Below are 22,033 nucleotides of genomic sequence, written 5' to 3'. Positions count from 1 at the left end.
TTATTAACTAAACAATAAAATTACAGCATCGCAGTTCCAAAAAACAAATCTCACACTCACTCAAAAAAACAATTTACATTCTAATTAGTCACCATAGCAACCACAAAACTCTTCTCGTTACCATCTATAAACTGATAAATAATAAATAAATTATTTAACAAAAAATACGATGCGCATAAGCACATAATATTTTACACTCTGGTTATTTCAGTTTCCGTTTTTAGAAGCGCTATATGTTGAGCCACCTAAACTAAATTTGGCATGTGACTTTTTTAGCGGCAATCATTGGTTGATTTTCTAGCGTTGCCATTCGGGGAGTTGTAATGAGGCTTTTTTTTATCGCCGTGTAAGAGAAATATATATATAGATAATAAATATTCTATATTTATATAATATATCGTGTAAGTTATCCCATCGTCAAATTTATATTATACATCGTCTAATTTAAGCTATTGATACACAAACGTAAACAAGTGCAAACTGGTTTGAGTTGCGTAAAAACAATAAAGATGTATAGCATCACCTGATTTTACTTAGAATCTTATAGTGCGTCTAATAATTTAGCCAGGGGCTGTATAAATAACTCCAAGATAACTCCATTAATAAAATAACTCCAAGAACTTATTTTAACAAAAACTAAGAACTAAAATTTAACAAAATATGAGTAAATCAGAGTGCACCATCCGATAAATTTTAATTACCACCATTAACTTTAACATTCTTGTTTCTCCATCACATCTAATCGAGTTGATTTAATTAAATAGACGCAAAAGTATTCGAATTTTCAGTTCTTGTCATATAATAAATAGTTATCTTGATGCATGAAGCGAAACTCATGCTTGTCCCTTAATTTAAAAGCAGCTGGAATAAATAATTTCCTTTCTTTGATCCCCAGACCACGATTTTGAAAGATGGAAAAATTAAATGTAGCTTTTTTTATCAGAATGAACAATCTTTAATATATATTCACTTTATTTCTTGTAATTATTCTTGGCTTTACTAAAGTATTATAGAAATTCCAATGAAGGAAAGTCAGTACGTGTCTAAATCATATCTATTTTTACATTTTATCGTAGGTATATATAAAAGAGAAAGAACTTGCGGAAGAAATATAACCTACCATTAAGGACAGCTACCATAAGATATGAAATTCCTTGGCCTCATGATCCTCTTCAGCTTGGCATTCATCTGTGTAAGTACTAACAATAATGTAACTATTTCCATTAGAAAATTATGAGAAAAATGCGGCCTGATGCTCGAAACGAACTTCTGATAGTAGAAATTTTCTTCCGCAATTATTCTTTTCAAGGGATTTATTAAACCTATTACTACAATATTTAGAGTTGGATTCTTGCTACTCATCTTAGTTATTTTATTATCATATTAGTTATTATATAGTTATGTTAGTTCTTGATACCTATGAAATCAGCCCTATTTACCGCAATTCCAAACGAAATTACCAAAATTACAAAAATGTAGGTAGTTAACATCAAAAGTAGTATGGCGAATTTTTACAGTTTCCCTAAAGTACATTTTCTTCATTAATTTTACTTTGTTATTTACTTTGTCTCCATTAATTTTACTTTGTTATTTACTTTTGTCTCCATTAATTTTATTTTGTTATTTACTTTGTCTCCATTAATTTTACTTTGTCTCCATTAATTTTACTTTGTTATTTACTTTGTCTCCATTAATTTTACTTTGTTATTTACTTTGCCTCCATTAATTTTACTTGGTCTAATTTGAATATTATGGGTCAATATTAAATTGAGATATAAGGCCATGATGTAATACATAATATTGACTCCGAATTTCCTAATTTTAACGCGATTGTATATATACATACACAGTAGCCTATAGGACCACTTAGTGTACCCCCTATTAAGCCTATAATTATTTCTTCTGTTGGGGTACACTAGCTCCCGATAATATAATACGTCGTCTAATTTGAATACTATGGGTCATTATTAAGGTGGGATATAGGGCCATAACATTGACACCGAATTTCTTCATTTTAACACTATTCAACACACTGTTATATATTATATATACATATACATAGTAACCTATAGGGCCATATTGTGTACCCTCTAATAAATCTATAATTATTTCCTCTGGTGGGGTACACTAGTACTTGGTAATATAATACGTGGTCCAATGTGAATATTATGGGTCAATATTAAATTGAGATATAGGGCCATGATGTAATACATAATATTGACTCCGAATTTCTTCATTTTACCGCTATTCATCTCACTGTTATTTATATATATAGTAACCTATAGGGCCACATTGTATACATACATAGTAACCTATAGGGCCCTATATCTCCCCCTAATAAGCCTATAATTATTTCCTCTGGTGGGGTACACTAGTACCCGATAATAAAATACGTGGTCTAATTTGAATATTACGGGTTTTTATTAAGGGGAGGAATAGGGCCATGTTGTAACACGTAATATTGACTGCGAATAGTAAGTAAAATATCTGTATTCATATCAGTTTATTTAGTACACATTAAAACTAGCATTAATTAAGATGTTATCAGTAGTACTAATTTTTAAAATTAATTAAGTATTAGTGATGCCAATAATAGTTTAGCAATTTCTAACGGTCCCTCGAAACAAATAAATATCTTTCCTCTCTTAATTTTGCTCTTTAGTACATGAAAAGTATTTGTTATTTCATATACAATTGTTTTTAAGCTATAATTTTTTTTTCGAAACACCTTTTTAAAACCTGGTTATAAACAGAATAAACACGTGGTTTTGGAATAAGTTTGGAAATACTAATCTGGCGACGTAGTTACCCATGTTGATGAGGGAGCATATTGACACTGTTTTGATCAAGCAGGATTGTACAGTACTCACTGGTATTACATTTTAAGTATTTGACTAAAAAATAATTATCTCCAATCAGATTTATCTCTCTCACTCTCGTCGTATGCCTGTTAAGGCAGAGGGGTGCGATTGTTTTTGTTTTCCAGTGGCGCTATCTATGGCCTAGAATTCGACTTCTGCCACACCCATACGTCACACCCGTTTATAGCGCGAACCCATTCATACATCCATTCATTCATTCACAGATCGTAATTTTGACCTGACTCCAATCCAGTACCCCCAGAGGTACTGATTGGATGACTTTGCGACTCGACAGACTTAACGTGCATCAGTCAATTTGAGTTTATGAAATGAATAGATATTTAATTATACTGCGCAAAATGACACTGTCTACTTATATTGTGCATTACACACATTATTGTGACACTAGACTTGCTTCCACATACACAAATATACTTCAGATATATTTTGTTAAGCTTTTTAAATAAAATTAGTATACAATGTGCCAAACAAATGTTTTCTTTTTCTTGAAAATGATTTCTGGAATTCTTTTTTTTTTTAATTTCTCATGTATTTTTCCAAGACTGCAAACTCATATTGCAATATTTTGAGACCATGTCCGGAGAGTGAATGCTGTGCTGATACCAGAAAAGGAAAAATGTGTAGAAAGATTGCAAGAGAAGGTAATTATTATGAATGATCCCTATACTAATATCTAATCACAAGCAAAGATTTATCATTTTTTTCCGCACGTAGTTGAAATATATCTGAATTAATAAGAAAAAATCAAGTAAAATACAGAAAATTGGGATAAATACGAAACAAGAAGTCTAAATTTTTTCCTGCTTTCGTTCAACTGATGAAAACGTGCCAAAATAAATAAACAAATCTACTATAGTACTTGTTTACAATTTAGATAAAATGCAAGAAAAACCAAGCTGATAGGCCTAATTTGTTATTTAGTTATGAAATTTAAATTTATGAAAATTTTAATGTTTGATTTATACTCTGTTTTCTTTAGTAATTCATAAATTAAGTCTCCTGAACCATTACTTCTATTGTTTACACAATTATTTTTATTTTAATGTGTTGATAATACTATAACTTTTTTAGTTTGAAAATTCTATAAATAGATATAATAAAAAATTTTTTTTACCAGAAAACTTCATTGCACTTATAATTTCTAAAATTGACTTCGATCGATTTGGTTATGACTTTATTTACTTGAGCGTTAACGAAATGCATAGGTGAAAATTAATTAATTCGTTGTGACGTCATGATCAGCTATTTATGCAAAATTTGAAATTGCCTGAGAATGCCTGAAATTGAAGATATAGGAATTAGCAGAAATACTCGTGTACCTACGAGTTTTTAATATCGAAAGAAATTCCTGTTGTTCAAAACAGTGTGAATTTAATTTATACAGTAGAGAAATAAATATTTAACAATATAAGTTAAAAATGCCCCTACTGATGTGTGGGTGTGTGATTTATATTTCGTTCACCAGGAGTTGGCACCTGGCCCCACCTCCTCATTTCAGCGCGGAAGTAACAAGAGAAACATTTCCACGCTTGAAATTGAGACAACCCTTAATGTGCGCCAAACGCAAACAGTTACTTCTTTTTCAGTCACTTACTTCGCTTTATCATCTGCTATTATACCTTTCGTTTCGCCCGCTAATTAAATATATTTTAAATTCAAAAACTCTTGTTTTTCTAGCAAACTGTCTCAAAAAGAGCAAACTGTTCACTCAAAAGAGAGAAATATCATAAAAAATGGAGCGAAATATCATCAAATTTATGAAATAATTAATATTAAAACAATGCTAAAAGTTTGCGAAATAAATATTTTGGCCATACTATCGCCAAATAGCAATCTTGGTCAGGATTGCTCACAAGCTTCTCCCAAAAATAATGAAATAGTGTCTTCGTATACCCTGGTGAACGAGATATATCCTGAATTAGGAAAACATGTATAGCTTTTCGAATTTAAACAGCACAATAACTCCAATTATTAGTTTTATACAGCATATTTATTCTTTTAAGGTCATAGATGCGACAACTTGCAACGAAAATATTGTTATTGCGCAAAAGGTTTGATTTGCGAACAGGTAAGTGCTATTATATTTTTCAATAAATAGATCAATAGAAGTAAAGATGCATTTTTCAATAATTTTTTGATATTTCGGATACTTTTTAAAAACAACTTTAATCATTAAAAGTGTGTCAATATTTTAATCTTAAAATCTTTTTCAAAAAAAAAAAAAATGCTAATTTATATTTATTTTTCTCGTTAAAATCATATGTTACATTTGAGTTACTTATTTTTTCATCTAATTCATAAATATTGTTTTTAAGGGGTCACAGTACACAAAAAATGACGAAAATATCGATATTTTATTTTATTGCTTGAAATAGTACTTCAAACTATTTCAAATGCACTGAAAAAAATCATCTGTCTATTTACATTTTTAAAAAACTTATGAATGATTTTAGATTGCCCAAAACAGAAACTTGATCAGCAGACAGACTTTGCTTTTTCTCGATAATTTTGTGTTTTAATCTTAATTAAATCCCTAAGGAATTTTTTCTATTTAAGATAAGGCTTTGAAGTAAACTTTTTTATCTTAAGTATAATACACTTATTTGAACCGTGCATGGAATAAGCATTTTATGAGGTATTACAATTTTTATAGCATGTTATATATACCTAACAAGAATTTTTAATCTTTTTTCCTACTTTTTTACAAAATAATCCATAAAAAAATGTTCTAATTGATATATCAACAAATGAATGCACAAAATTGTTAAGATGAATATTGCAAGCAATAAGAAATTTTTTTTTGAAAATATGTTAAAATAAAAAAACTTTAAGGGTTTAAAAAGTTTGAACTTTTTCAACTTTTGTAAAAAATTTTTTAAAGAAATTAAACGGTTTAACTATTTTTTGAAGAAAAATTATTGATTATAAGTTAAATGAGCATGTAAAGCATCCACAAAATGAATGATTATACCTTTATTTAAAAAAAAAAAAAAATGTTACAAAGGTACTGTGACTCCTTAACTTGACGAAAGTAGAAATTGGAGAGAAAAAATGAGTTTCGAACTATCGAATCTTTTCCAATTTTTTAGAATTAATAAGAAATCACATATTTCTTATACCCTAACGTTAAACTCGAATAAAGTTTACAACTTATTGATAGATAAATGTCAGAATTAGATAAAAAATATATTTAATTACACTCAATCAATCGAAATCCTTAGTGAAAGTATTGATTAAAGACAACATGTTTGTATCGAATTATATGATCCATGATTACACGCAATTTAGATTAGAGGCAAGCTTTATTTTACGTAATCATGTAATATTTTAATTATAACTGACTGTTTCTCATTCAAATAATTATTTATTTGAAATATAATTAGTCTTTTTTTTTTTAATAAATGATTGCTTTAAGTCGAAATATTTATTTTTTGTAGAAATTTGTGGATTTAAATTATTGAACCAGCAAGCATCAATATCGTGTCACAAACTCTTACACTAGCTCCATACCCACGTGTAGACCTTAAGCTTTTTAATAAACCAACGGCAAAGATACATACACAGTCGCTGACCAAATTATTGGACGCACTATAAGATTCGATATAAGATCTTAATTATCAGGTCATACTATACAGCATTATTGTTTTTACGCGATTGCAACTGGTTTGCTCATGTTTACGTTCAAGTATCAATTGATTAAATTAGACGATGTATAATATAAAATAGACGATATATTATACAAATATAGAATATTTATTATATCAAGCATTATATTAGTATATTATGATAACTAGACCAAATTATTAGACACACTTTAGTGCTTTAATAATTACATGGTTTGCACGAGTTTATAGGAGATACTTTTATATTTAAACACACATGTAATGGGGTTTTTTTAGGATATTTTTTATGCACTTCCTACTTGTATTTTTTTTTCTTCACAGATTGCATTACAATGTTAACCAATTGATACACGAACGTAAACAAGTGCAAACCGGTTTCAGTGGCATAAAAACAATAAAGCTGTATCACCTGATAATTAAGATTTTACGTAGAATCTTATAGTGCGTCAAAATGTCAAATAATTTGGCCACGGACTGTATGACACCCTATTTTGTCATGTTGGAGGGCAAGATGTGGTCTCAATATACAAATACACAGACTTGTTTAAATTGGAGTTTATGGTATAGTACAGCAATGGCGACTAGTTACTCCCCTATCAAAAGCTTTTAACATTTGCCTCAATGAAATAGTGATATTTATTGTCCCAAAACCTTAAATCTAATGTTCAAAAAAAATTGTCATTTTCGTAAATAGCAAAAGAGTTTGTTCTGAGCATTGCACTGATATCTCTGAGTTCTACTTGTTAAAACACGAACTAGAACTGATTAAAAACACAACTGAAATATTAAATCACTGTGGGGGGCGGAGTTATCGACCATGCCAACCGTCATCTATCAAAAGGTATAGCTCGTTCACCAGGAGTTGGCACTTGGCTCCTCCTTCATCACGTGGTATGCGACGATACTATTTCGCTATTTTTGAGAGAAGGTCCTTTATGAGATATTTTGCTGGGAGAACAGCATTTTTTAAATTTAAAAACTATATTTAACTAGCTAGAGTAACAAAAGGTATAATAGCAGATGATAAAGCGAAGTAAGTGACTGAAAAATAATTCACTGTTTGTGTTTGGCGCAAATTAAGGGTTGTCTCAATTTCAAGCACGGAGTTGTGTCTCAATTTCAAGCACGGAGCCAAGTGTCAACTCCTCGTGATTGAATCAAGTTAGCATGATATATACCAGTGAATTGATGTTTAATTTTCTTAGTGGTAGTTACGCTACATCACGAACTAGAACATAATTAAAACACAACTCTGTTTGAAAAAACTACCAATTTTAAGGTTAAAAACTTAACAACTTTTTAATAATNTTTTTTTTTATTTTTGAATTTTTATATACTTTTTTTTTAAAATTATAATCATACAAGTCAATTTTGTCATTTTTTCGATACTTTGAGAATTGAGAAGGACTTTTTTCCATTTTTTGCTGTTTTCATTATAACCCAGCACTTTAACAGAACGTCTCATACTATTAATTTATTATCACTCTTTCCCTGTACTGTAATATAAATAACCAGTAACATAGAAAAGTGTGATTTTCAGTATTAAAGTTTTGTTTCTGGAACTAAGAAAAATCTGTTTTTTCTGTGTTTCTTTTTTTTCGGCATTTTTATTATGACTCAGCATTTTTTTTAAAAATAAAGTTACTAACAAAATTAATTTTATAGCAATTTTTTTTCTTCTAAAATTATGGCAATAAGAAAAATTTAAATTGCGATTTTCAGCATAAGATTTCCATTTAAAAAATTAAGAACGTTTTTTCTAACTTTTTATTTTCTTTAAATAAAAAAAACTTTTTTTAGACATTTTATTATAACGCAGTAATTTATAATAGCATTTCTGTTGACTTAATTCTTTTTTCTTGGCTTCTTCTGGTAATTGGAAAACTGAGAAGTTCAGCTTTAAAATTTTCTTTCAAAAATTAAGATTGATTTTTATGTTCTCTGTTTTGATTTTCGACATTTTCAAAACCGTTCTTGATTGGCCTCATTTTTTAGAGTTAATTTATTAATACGTTTTTCCAGGAAATATTATTCTGAGCATTGAAATTTTAGTTTCAGTGTTGCTATGCTGCTGAAAGATTTTGCTATTTGGCTCCAAGTGTACGGCGTTCAGTCGCTTTTTTTTCTTCTTTTTTTGCCGAATATTTGGTTTTTGACCAAATCACAATTCATTACCACATTCGACCAAATCATATTCTTTGCGGAAAAAAAACGAAGGAAAAATAACTAGGATTTACGATAAAACTGCACCGTATCAAAAAGTGATTACTTTGCGCGATTAAGAGTCACGTGTCGTAATAACATCATAGTTAAATAACGGGATCGTCAGAATCATGTGGAAAAGTATAGAAATAATTGGGGGGAAAAATTACTTATATTTATGCTGAACTCAGCATGAATAAAGCGTGTCAAATGCACGATTTAAAATTTGCATGTCATAATAGAATAATTGGAATTTTTTATGATACGTGGAAATGCATAGCAATAACTGCCGAAAAAATTGTTAAAAAAGAAAGAATTTTTTAAAAAAAAGATAAAAAAATCACTTATATTTAAGATGAAATCGTCACAAATAAAGTGATTATTTAAATGGGCGAACTGAAACTCGCGTCGTTATAAAAATTCGGGATTTTCGAAATCACGTAGAAAAGCGGAAATAACTGTTTTAAAAAAAAATCATTTATATTTACGATAAAATCGGGTTAAAGAAAGCGCGTTAAACGTACATTTACTAAAGAATCTGTTAAAATTGATTGTGTCAAAACATGATGACTTAAAAGTGCGATTAAAAATTGCCATTTTTTAACAAATTTTTATTGTGTTTAGAAGCTCTCGCGGGCCGCACTTCAGTAGTCGAAGGGCCGCATTTGGCCCGCGGGCCACAGGTTGTGCACCCCTAAAGTAGCCCAAAAAGTAGCGGATAGCCCAAATTTGATTTTCAGTAGCGGGGACTTTTAAAAGTAGCCCAATCCGCTACTTGTAGCCCAATGGCAACACTGAACTGAAACTGAAAGAGGAAAGAAAAAATAACAAAAACAAATCTTTCTTGATTAACAGTATCAGTGGAGCCATCTGTTATTGAAATTATAATCATAAAAAAAGTCAAAACACATGGTATGATACAAGGATAAAGCAATCTTTGCATAACCCGACATTACACGTTGGAGAACTCATATTTGTTCTTTTTTCTATGTTCGTTTGAGAAAATATGAATGGACATAACAATCCCAATGAAGAATACGAGTGGCCTATATCTGTCCCAATGAAGAATCCCATATATCTGTCCCTGCTCAAAATCACAATGCTATTTCATGCAAGAAACTCTTTAGCGCCATCTAGGGGATATTTAACACATGAAACACGCATACTTGGTTCGATTCTACAACTGGAACATATTACTTAAGTGCTTTTCACCCCATTAGTAATTTTTAAACATTTGTTGGGACAAATAAGTCCCGTTAGTAGCCAAAGGGTTAATTAATAATGAAAAACATATTAATAACTTATTTATGAACTGTTCATTATTTTACAATGAAATATATATAACTAACTAAATGACTAATTAAAAATAATTATTAATTGAAAATGATTGTTACCAAATGACTGATCATTTAAAAATTATCCAATTACTAAATTAGAATTCAATTATTAATCAAATATTTATTTATAAATAATTTTTTGTTGGTTTTTCCCTTGTGCAAAAAAAAAATTATTGTTCCAACTTATTTTGCGAAAATTTTATATGAAACTGAATTACAGATAAGCATCAATGTAGTAAAATTATTACATAAATTGTCAGAAGCTAATCAAATAGAAATAGATAATATTGCTGGGGCTCAAAATACAACTAATGATGGGATCATTCACCTTAATGAGGAAACCTGCATGCAATCGCGTAATCTTGACGATTTTGAATAGTCTGTAACATTACAACTCTCAAAAATCAAATCAGTATGTTCAAAATTGACCTGTAATTTTTAAAATCATAACTCAAAATTAGCTTAAAACGAAACTAACTTCACGTGACTCAAAAAGAGGCGGGGATTGTTATGACGTCAGTATCTGGGTAGTTATAGCTCGTTCACCAGGAGTTGGCACTTGGCTCCTCCTTCATCACGTGGTATGCGACGATACTATTTCGCTGTTTTTGGGAGAATGTTGTGAGCAATCTTAACAATGTTGCTATTTGGCGATCGTTTGGCAAAAATATTTATTTCGCAAACTTTATGTGCATTTTTTTAACAATAAATATCTCATAAATTTGATGATATTTTGCACCATTTTTTAAGATATTTCTTTCATTTGAGTGAATAGTTTGTCCTTTATGAGACATTTTGCTGGGAGAACAGCATTTTTTAAATTTAAAAACTATATTTCACTAGCTAGAGTAACAAAAGGTATAATAGCAGATGATATAGAGAAGTAAGTGAGTGAAAAAGAATTCACTGTTTGTGTTTGGCGCAAATTAAGGGTTGTCTCAATTTCAAGCACGGAGTTGTTTCTCTTCTGACTCCCGCGCTGAAATGAACTCTGCGTCCGAGGAGGTGGAGCCAAGTGTCATCTCCTCGTGATTGAATCAAGTTAGCATGTTATATACCAGTGAATTGATGTTTAATTTTCTTAGTGGTAGTTACGCTACATCACGAACTAGAACATAATTAAAACACAACTCTGTTTGAAAAAACTACCAATTTTAAGGTTAAAACTTAACAACTTTTTAATAATCTTAAACATACCAGTTCTATCAAATAATTAACATCATACTCAAGAACAAATCAAAACTGAAAAACATAGATCACTTAAAAAACTGGCGTAGATCACTTAAAAAAATACAACAATAACGAAGGCACAACTAGATCACCCATCGTTTTATAATTTATTATCGTTTTCAAATTCCAGAAAAATAAATGATCTAGTTCATCGCTTTTAACACTACTCCCTATTGAATTATCTCTGAGATATTTCTTAGTCATATTTTGATACTTTTTATGTGCATTTCCACTTAATTAGGTTACAATAAGTTACATGAGCCAAATAAATTACAATTTTCTTTATTTTTTGTTTTGCATTAATGTCCTTCTATTTTCTTTTAAATATTCTGCTTTTTGATTAAAAAAAGTTTTGTGTTTTACAACAGGGTGGCGAGGTAAGGAACATTCTTTTTACTTATCCAAAATCCCTTATTTTCTTGTGCATGTTCTATTTTTCTTAAACCCTTATTCAGATAGACCTAATGTTTGCTTAATTTCTTTATCACTATATTTTTAAAACTGCGTGTGGGCTAGTAGTTATCGACAATGTCAATTTTCACCTATGAAAAGGTACCCCAATATAGAATTGAGCTAACATGTCTTATATAGTACTAGGGAATTCGAATTGTATTTTTGTAATGGCAGAAACACTACAGTACTCCCCCACCAGAATTATATCTGTGATAGAATTCGATGAACGGATACCACTAGTTGATTCATTGCTGTTTTGTGCGAAGCCGGGAGAGCTGTGCATTAAGATTACTGTACTTATGCTGATCGTGAGAGCTGTTTTAAATTCAATGTCGTTGTCGCTCCTGTGTTGCCATTTAGTCGAGTGTATGCAGGCCGACATTGTGTTTGATCAAAACTGAGTAGTAACAGCGCGAGGAGGTGGATAATGTCATATATATATATATATATATATATATAATGGTNTAGCTGGCCTTTAAGGTTACCAGAATTATCTCTTTGACATCATACGGCAGTTCATCAACATAATGATTCCAAACGGTTAACAGACAATATATATATATATATATAATTGTAATCTTCGTGAAAGAACCTTCATGTAAGAATATAGAATGTGTCACTTAAAGAATTGCTACTTGACGTGCTTGGCTTACTCAAAATAGAATGAAAAGAATAGTTGCGAACGTAAACAAATGCCGCGTTTCGACAACCAATCAGAATCGAGATATCCACATTATTTTATTTTATTTTATATGGGTCGTTAAACAGCCGACCCAATTTTGGGTTTACGACTACTAATGTTCAACTCCGTAGCCTTGTAATTTTGAACCAATCCAGAAGACAAGGAAGCTCCTGGATCAGTACCCCCAGAGGTCTTGATTTGTTATGGGAACATAGCGGACTTTGCGACTTGACAGATTTAGCGTGCATCAGTCACCATTTACTGCACGAGGATTCTTTATCCGGCTGGGATAGAGCCCACAAACATGTCTTGGAGATGGACCTAGTGCCCTACCAACCAGGCTATACCGGCCCTTATACTGATTATTTTTTATTTGTAAATTGTTTAAATGATTTCTATGGTTAATTTGATTTACGTAATGCTTGGTAACATAACTAAATCTACTGGAGGTAGTTTTAAAATAAATCATTGCATGATGACTAAAATTGTACACATGTATGTTTTAGGTTAAAGTCCTGTAAGTTTAATTGGGAGAGCTGCATATTTCGTATCAGTAGTAATGATTTTTAGTGTGTTATAAATACTAAAGAACATGAGCTTTACTACCAATTATTCTTTGATAGCTTATTTAGACACAAATTTAGGTTGTCCTTTTTTTAAAATGCTCAACAAGTTTGTTTTCTAAATAACCAATCTGAGTGATCACGGCTCAGGGGAATTCACCTTCCATTGAGGTGAACCGGGTTCGAATCCAAGCGATGGTTGGTTGATACGAATTTTGCATCCGGCTTGCACGAACCACAGTACTGACGTAAAATATCCTCAGTGGTAGACGAATCATGGGTTAGAGTCTCCTTGCCATCAGGCTAATGTGGCAGGTTTTCGTGGTTTTCCTCTCCATGTGACGCGAATGCGGGTCAGTTCCATCAAAAAAACTACCACGAAGGCAATTTTCTCCCAATACTTGATCCAGGAGTTCCCTTGTCTTCTGGATTGGGTTCAAAATTACAAGTCTACGTAGTTCAACATTAATAGTCGTAAACCCAAAAATTGAGTAGACTGTTCAACGACGGTTAAAATATAAAATAACCCATCTGATGTTTTAATTTATATTATTATGTTAGTTTATGCATAATTGAAAACTTTTGTTAAAAAGAACTTTGTTACATTTTTAATGATGACTATGATTTAAGGTGCTTATAAAACATATTATTTATATTCTCTCTCTTTCGTATGCCTGTAAAGGCAGAGGGGTGCGATTGTTCTTGTTTTTCAGTGGCGCCATCTATGGCCAAGAAATTGTTTATATTAATTGAATGAAGCAAAATAAAAAAAGTCTTTACTCTTTTGCTTGCAGGAGAAAAAAATGCAAGGATTTCACATGAAAAATCAACTACCTTTTGCAATGCATAAGTTGCAAATTCACAGTTAAAATTTTTTTGTTTTGAGAAACTAAATAAATGCCAATGCTATATTTGTATGCTTCTAAATAGTACATATTTTTTTTCTTCCTTTAGGGTAACTCAATTTGTATAAAACTATAGAGCAAGCAACATCTGACAAGAGAGGCAACATCTCAGTAAATTTAAGAAAGGAGATCTACAGCACTTCTCAAAAGATATCTTAAAAAAACAAAAATCAATAGAAAATTCAATTTTTTAATGGCAAGTTAAGCACCAAAATCTTTCTGCATTACTCAAAAACACACTCGAGTTTCTAATAATTCGAGCTTTTGAAGATTTAAAAACATTGATTTTATCTAAATCATACTACATAATTTTTATCGTTTAAAGCCACGAAATAATTTTAACCATGCCGTTAACTACTATTGAGCAAAGTAATTTTTAATGGATTTATTTAAAATCGGTTTTTTCAAGAAGTATATTTGCATTTTTTATTGTATTTCTACTATTAATTTAAAAAAAAATATATTTTCCGGAATTTGTTTTTAAATTCAGTTTAAGCAAAAACGTATAGTTTATATAACTATATGAAATTTTTCAGCTGCTTTACTTGAAATTAAAATAGATTTTACAATAAGTAAATAAAACAGATGGTCGCAGGAATTATTTATATGACTTATAATTTTTACGGACTTTCTTGTGATGTATAAAGAGATTAATAAAAACATATAAAAAAAATTGTTTTTTATTTTAATTCAATTGTGTTTTTTTATTTATAACTGACATAGTGTTGAATAACAATATCCCTTATTGTCCATTATTTGTTCATTTCCGATTATTAGCTAAGTAGAAGTAGTTTATTTACGTCAACTTAGAGCTATTGACGACTTTATGAAGAACATCCCTATAAGGAAGATCAGGGAACTGGATTTGTATCGGAAAGGTTCTGGGTTCGAATACCGGGCGCGTATTGACAAAACATACCGTAGATTATAAAAGGGTTGGCGAAACTTTCAATTGGCGTTAAACGAACGTTCTCGCAAATCGCCAAACAGCTGTGCGCTTATGTTTTTGTTTTGTTTTTTGGCATCACGTATCTATCATTCACCAAGTTACATAAGGGTGTGACATTTCAGAGTTTCAAATAAGCTGATCTTCATTAGATTCTTCTGCATTAAATGAAATATAAAGCGTATTTTTTTGTTATAGCTCCGACATAATCGTTTGTATTTGTTAACATAATTGTGTTTATTAGCCATATTACGTCTATCATAGATATCTTTAAGACGTCTATACTTGTTGAGGATTTATAATACCAGATGGAGCTGAGCACAAACAATTTTTTTTATTATTTTTTTTCTGCACTTCTTAAGTTTCAGTTTAGATTTAACCTACTGAACCACAGTGGAATAAAATAATTTGAATCATTTCAATTTGTGTAATTATTGTTGAATTCGAGTTATGGTGCTACACCGGCCGAAAAATAGGCCACCTGCATGAAATATGAGTTAACATTTGTTTTGTTTTGGTCTCCCTTAAGTCGGTAATTTATTTTGATATTTTATTGTATTAATTGTATTGTATTTATTATAGTAACGTGCGAGCTGTTTATAATGGATGATTTTGAAAAATTAAAGTCCAAACGGGTTGTAATCAGACAGCTGATTACAAAATTAATAAATAAAATTGACAAATTGTTATTAGAAATACTTCCTGATGAGACCTTGTATGATTCACTAAATCAGTTAGTTGAAAAAAACGGAACTTTAAAGGATCTTGATTTGAAAATTGAAAATTATTTTGATAAAAGCGATGAATTAGAGAGTGAAATTATACAAAGTCAAGAGTATCAAGATCGAGTAGTGGCTTATAAAGGCNTAAAAAAGCTTACATTATTCTTTTATAGAGAATATTGATTTAATAGAAAATATCACTAAAATAAAACAGGTTATGTTTTCTTACAATAAAAGTTAAATAGAATTAATTCTTCAAAATAGCGTTTCAATAAAACATAGCATTAAAATGTTATGTTATTTTTTGTGATTGGTTCAGTAGTAGTAAATTATTTTTATTTCTTCGCAAACACAATTCTTGTTAAAAAATTGAATCTGTTATATCAAAAAACTAGATCGTTTTATAAAATATAAATTATAGCGTTTAATAAAATATGAATGCAGTGTATTTGTAAAGTGATCCTGACAGTAAAAAGGTCATTTTCTTTTTTAATTCTCTTCTGAAAAGAATTAATGAGTTATTTTTATTCATCATGGCTAGCCGAGGAGGAGAAAAAGAATATCGAATTACACTGTTTAGGTTAATGTAATTTCGTTCTTCCACCACATTTACGCGTAATCCATCGCCAATTCCACCTACAATCGCCACGCTTATAATCTACGGTATGTTTTGTCAATACGCATACCGGGCAAGGCATGGATATTGTTTCTTTCTCTGTTCTGTTTGTCTTTACTGTTTTGAGCAACGTTGGCAAACCTATTATGGTGCCCCTGAAAGAGTAGCCAATGCATCTTCCCTGTATGAGCCTGAATAGACGAAATGCTAACAAAGGTGGGTATTGGAAATAATGAAAAAAAAAGTTGATCCGAAGAAATATCATTTTATAACCGTCGTTGAACAGCCGATCCAATTTTATGGGCTACTAATGTTCAACTCCATAGCCTTGTAATTTTGAACCCAATCCAGAAGACAAAGGAACTCCTGGATCGAATATTGGGAGAAATCTGCCCTCGTGGAGGACGTTTTGATGGAGCTAACCCGCATTTGCGTTACATGAAGAGGAAGACCACGAAAACCTCCCACGGTTAGCTTGAAGACAAGGGGACACTAACCCATGTTCCGTCTACCACTGAGTCTATTTCACATCAGCAATGTGATCGGTGCAAGCCGGATGCGGAATTCGTATCGACTGGGATTCGAACCAGGTTTGCCTCATTGGAAGGCGGACGCTCTATCCCTTGAGCCATCGCGGCTCAGGAAATACCATTTAAATTTTTCGGGATAATTATTTCCGTTCTGTGGCCATCTTTCAAATGACATAGTATACTTTGCTTCTCAAATCACCAAAGCTCAGTTAATCATCAGTCGAATAGTTCCTGAGAAATTGAAGTTAAAAAAAAAAGTCAGATACTTAAAATTCAATTTATCAGGAACTATTCGACCGATTTTGCTCAGATTCTGTATTTTTCCCAGTAAAATGACATCCTTTAAAGTGATGCAAAAAAAAAATTGTGTACCTTACAATTCACAATTTTTTCGACCATTCTTAAATAAATGTTAGCGCTAAAAGTGATATTAAAAGCGTTTTTTGTGGTGACACTAAGGGATAACACTAATGTAACACTAATCTCTTGTGGTAACACTAAGGGAAAGCACTAATGTAACACTAATCTCTTGTGGTAACACTAAGGGATAACACTAATGTAACACTAATCTCTTGTGGTAACACTAAGAGATAACCCTAATGTAACACTAATCTCTTGTGGCAACACTAATCTCTATTAGAACAATAAATGGTGTGTCGTAGTGATATCTATATCTGATACATGAAATGGCCGTTACTACGGAAGCAAGCCCGGCAAACATATAAAAAAAGCTTTATTTGGAAGCTGTCATAGAATTATAGGTTGCTATCAAATGAAATTTTTTTTCAGGAAATACACGTGATTTGTTGATCCTTCAATTTTATATATAAAAATAAATTAAATCAAGTAACCTACTCAATTGTTGAGATTGATATTTTAAATAAAAAATATTTAGGAAATATTAAGTAAATGAAAGATGCATCTTCGAGATTGGTACTGAAAAATAAGTTCTTTTTACCCATTCTATTGTAATGAGAAAGCTTTCAGAATTAGAGCGTGTAAGAAATCCAAACGGACCAGCCTGAATAACTTTTGATCTAATGATCAGATCTTCACGTTCAAGAACTTAAATCATAAGGATTTAAGAGGGTGACCTCAAAGTGCAAACGAAAAAATAAGTGTAAGAGATTCGTACTTTTAAATTCGACTTCTCAGGAACTATTGACCGATTTCGTTTAAATTTTGTAATTTTCCATCTAAATTTACATTTTTTAAAATGATGCAAAAAATTTCATACCTTACAATTTAAAATTTTTCGACGATTCTTACATAAAATAAGAAAAAATAATAAATATTGACTGAAACTTATTGTTTTTAGTAAAAAGTTATTGTTTTTTATTGTTTGTGGCTCTAATTTTACATAGAGCTACCTTTGGATAATCGAATTTTAAATTGAGTGTAAAAATGTCTTCATTCGCTTAACTAATTCTCGAGATATCATCCGATCATTAGATCAAAAGTTATTCAGGGTGGTCTCTTTTTTTTACCCATTGGCAAAATGGGTATTGTTTTGGATTTCATGGCGTTCTCACTTTTCAACTACAATAATCAAGAGTAACAGTAAACAGTGCGCCTGCGTTGCTATGACGACCAGTGCTATTTGATAATTTTTTTAGAATTCTTTTTTTCACTTTTTAATTTCGTTATGCATTATGTTGGTGAGTTTATATTTGAGATATGGGACCAGAGCGATCCCATAAATACTTCTCGAGTTGTGAATAAAAGAGAATTTCATCATTTGAACGATATGTTTGTTTTCATTGTTTCAATTAAGAATCAGAAATTCTAACTGGATCGTTTTCAATACTAATTTAGGTGAATATCACAAATAAAAAAAAGTCCAAACTGATTGACATGTCCCAAAAGTTGGAGTTGAAGCAAGAAAAAAACGATGGCAAGGCCTTAACTTACCGAGGCGGAAAAAAACAGAGCCTAAGAGCGTAGACGGGAACACCTTGAGCGTTACACACAAACGGAAAAACTAAAGGATTTCGTACACAAACGCAAGCATGAAGCCCGTCCCTCACAAAAGTACCAAAGTGGTTGAGAGAATTGAACTATACCGAAGAGCAAACGGTGACTCCTCGAACCCCTTTCATGCAAATACGAGAACTGGGTGTTGATCACCAGTTAGGGATAAAAGGATCCATAAAAGGGCTTGCAAAAGACTGTCTTCCCCGCAATGTAAATGATTCATTCACTATTCATGTAAAATTGAAAAAATGCCTAGCTCTCAAATCATATTTCATGTAAGAACTTGTGAATCCGAAACGGGTGCATGATGCAGCTTACAATCTTCATCAAACACCATTGCACCCATCCGAAAATGTTAAGATTGATCTCGATCGGCTGTTCAATGTCTATTCAAAGGAATTTACACAGAATGTGTCAGAGTTGCATTGAAATGTGTCTGCGAAATTGTGTACCGAGCAGTTCAGGATTAGTAGTTAAAGATGCCCAAGATGAAAACACAATAAAAGTTTCTTTTCCAAAAAATATTAGACAACAACCATTTTACCAATGGATAAAATCACAATTTACGTTATTTTGTAGTGAATCGTTTTTATTTTTGGTGCACTGTACAATCAGCAAAAAAAGAAAAAGAAAAAAAAAAAGTATCACCCTTATAACTTTCAAAGGGGTTAGACCAGTGTTTCCCAACCTTTTTTGTACCATGCCCCACCTAAGCCTTTCTAAAATTCTTATGCCCCCCTATGTAACGTATACATAATTTTTAATATTAGAAAATCGAATTGTTCATTTAAGAAACTTAGGAAATTGTTAGCGAAGCAAAGTAAGTAAATTTTCAGATCATATAATGAAAAACTAAAACTCAAATTCGAAATAATTTTAATAAAGATTTTTCTATAATAATTTAATATTTTAATTTAGTGAGATTCTTGCCCTTGATGCTTACTTTTATCTTAGATTTTATCTTAGGTTCCAATTTGGTTGACTTCAGTGTCAAGTCTCCCCGTTGTGTTATGTCCAGACGATTTCTTTTTTTTTTTTTTACCAATAAAATCATTTCCAGCACTAAATCCACATTCAGCTAAATATGAAGATGGAATCGGTAACAATAATTTTCTTGCACATTTGATTGAATTTTTTGTAGTTGTTTTCTGTTTCCTCACGAGGCCATGACATCACTCTTTTCATATTAAATAAAGTTTTAACTGACTAATCATTTTGCATTTCTGCAAGTTCTTCTTGATATATTTGATATATCAGACAAATCCACTAACATGGACTGCAGCATCCATGTTGGAAAATAAATTTGTTTTAAATCAGAATATCTTTCTTTTAAATCAGTCGATAGAATTTTCAGATGATAGACAATAACAAGTATAGCGGTATCATTTACTTCACATTTTTGGAGCCAATGAAACTGTTCAAAGTTTTTATTGTTAATATATTTCTGAGATAACTCAATAAGGGTAATGAAGCCAAATATCTTCGCTTTTGCATCAACTAGAGTTTTATTTGTTCGTTGAAGTTTCTTATTTAATATATTCAGTTTTTCAAAGTATTGACTAAATAACTCACAAATGCTTTACCATCAACTGTAAACAGATACTTCATTTCAGGTTTGTCGCTTTAAAAATCCCTAAGTCACATAATATTTATTGACCGCAATTATTTAAGAGTTTGCTTTTTTCTTTCGATTTTGTCACCGAAATCTCGCATTGCATTTAAATGGCCCAGACAAAAGGTTTAAACTCATGTCGAGTCCATTTTTGAATTGCCCCCCTTTACAATCAAATTGCCCCCCCCCCGGTGGGGCGTGGGCCCCGCGTTGGGAAACACAGGGTTAGACGGAATTTCCCTCTGCTTTGGTTTCCTCAAAGAAATCTTTTAAAATATGTAAAACAAGTTGCATGCTACCTTAGAAGAATGTGGTTATTTATATCAAAAAATGCACTTTTTCTGAAGAATCATGCCTTTCTCTTTTTCAAATATTTATTTATTTATCCCAAAATTTGATGGGGAATAAAATTTTTTGAAAAGTTTGCCTTTAAAGTTTAACCATTATAATGGTTTATAAATTTGCTACTCTAATGTTATTTTATTATGTCGCGCTTAGTTAAACGACAATAGTTCTTTCACAAAAAGTTGTAAGCCCACGGCCCAAAGATAAATATGTTATTCCATGGAGAATTTAGAATTTTTAGTTAAATAATTTTTATTAATTACTTTGCTAATGATAAAAAAATGAATTTATATGGATTTGTATTTTTGATCCTCAAATTATGAAGTGAAATTGATATGTGGTAAATATGGTCCGAGCAGTTTAAGCAGGAAAGCAGTCCAATTCTTAGACCAATGTTGATTTAACTTTATTGCTTAGTTCGCTGTAAGTCAAAAGATTTTTAAACGAATTGAAGAATTGACTGGCAAACACGAACAAATTCTAAATTTTATTTTATGTATAGATTATTTGTTACCCTCCTCGGTTGCTTTAACATATTAGATTAAATAAAACATATATCTAGTAGCTCATCTCACCAAAATAACTCCATTCAGTGGCATCTGGAATAATGTTGTTGCTCATGACACTTTATCGCAGTCAAGCTATTTTCTCTTGTACCTTATAATAAATCTATAGTAAAAATGTACAGTTTTGGTGCAACTGTAATTGGCAACGAATTTACTCTAAAATATGTTATCCTTATATAAGAGTATATTTGGAATCTATTAAAACTGCCGCAATTACCATGATGCCCCATTATCAAAATTATGCATCATTGGTGTCAAGAATAGTATGGGGACTTTTTACGGTACCCTATACCAAAATAGTTTCATTTCTTCTTTAGTTTTGCTTTTCAGTACAAAACTTTTTTTTAAATTTCAATTACTGCCGATCTTAAATTATTGAGTTTTATAAAAACACGTTTTAAAGGCATAATGAAAATAAACACGATGATCTCAAATTACATTAGGAATATTAATTTGGCGATGTAGTTTGCTTATACTACTACGATTATGTTTATCATTCAGATGACCTTGCACAACTTTAACCAAAACTTTATTAAAATACACGTTTTCTTATTATATCATATTTTCATTTCATCACATAGACTAAAACCGATGTTCAAATTGTTAATGATCCTCAAATTTTGTATGAAGAAAACTAGCTAAACAGGAAACCTAAATTTGCAATCACAATTAACCTCTTTGAAAAAGAAAATGTCTTCAAGCCCCAACAAACAGCAATCAAAAGGCCTGTTTAGACGATCCAATTTCTTGGACAGAGATTCATTGATATTGATGGAAACTTGTTTTGCTTTGAGCTTGGATCGTGTAAACAAACATCCAAGAACTTGATCCAACGGAATCAGTAA

The 22,033-nt window shown here is 31.0% G+C and overlaps 1 protein-coding gene across 1 annotated transcript; it reads left to right on the top strand.

Moving 5' to 3' along the window:
- The first annotated feature begins 1,004 nt into the window (after nucleotides 1–1,004).
- On the top strand, nucleotides 1,005–14,047 carry LOC107446183 (peptide 1-like). Its single transcript, XM_043045854.2, has 5 exons — nucleotides 1,005–1,192; nucleotides 3,424–3,523; nucleotides 4,886–4,950; nucleotides 11,643–11,651; nucleotides 13,927–14,047. The coding sequence occupies exons 1-5, from the start codon at nucleotides 1,145–1,147 to the stop codon at nucleotides 13,951–13,953; spliced, it is 249 nt and encodes an 82-aa protein (XP_042901788.1). The 5' UTR covers nucleotides 1,005–1,144; the 3' UTR covers nucleotides 13,954–14,047.
- Nucleotides 14,048–22,033: the final 7,986 nt, after the last annotated feature.

This window comes from Parasteatoda tepidariorum, chromosome 6 (genome assembly GCF_043381705.1).
Source record: "Parasteatoda tepidariorum isolate YZ-2023 chromosome 6, CAS_Ptep_4.0, whole genome shotgun sequence".
In the NCBI taxonomy this organism is placed as follows: Eukaryota; Metazoa; Arthropoda; class Arachnida; order Araneae; family Theridiidae; genus Parasteatoda; species Parasteatoda tepidariorum.
The sequence above is the reverse complement of the archived record's forward strand: the minus strand, read 5'-3'. Positions and strand labels throughout refer to the sequence as shown.

What these genes read in the sequence shown, in the direction of transcription:
- LOC107446183 (XM_043045854.2), top strand. Translation starts at nt 1,145, where the DNA reads ATGAAATTCCTTGGCCTCATGATCCTCTTCAGCTTGGCATTCATCTGT. An exon ending in TCAGCTTGGCATTCATCTGT is followed by an intron (nt 1,193 to 3,423) that starts GTAAGTACTAAC and finishes TATTTTTCCAAG; the next exon opens with ACTGCAAACTCATATTGCAA. An exon ending in TAGAAAGATTGCAAGAGAAG is followed by an intron (nt 3,524 to 4,885) that starts GTAATTATTATG and finishes TATTCTTTTAAG; the next exon opens with GTCATAGATGCGACAACTTG.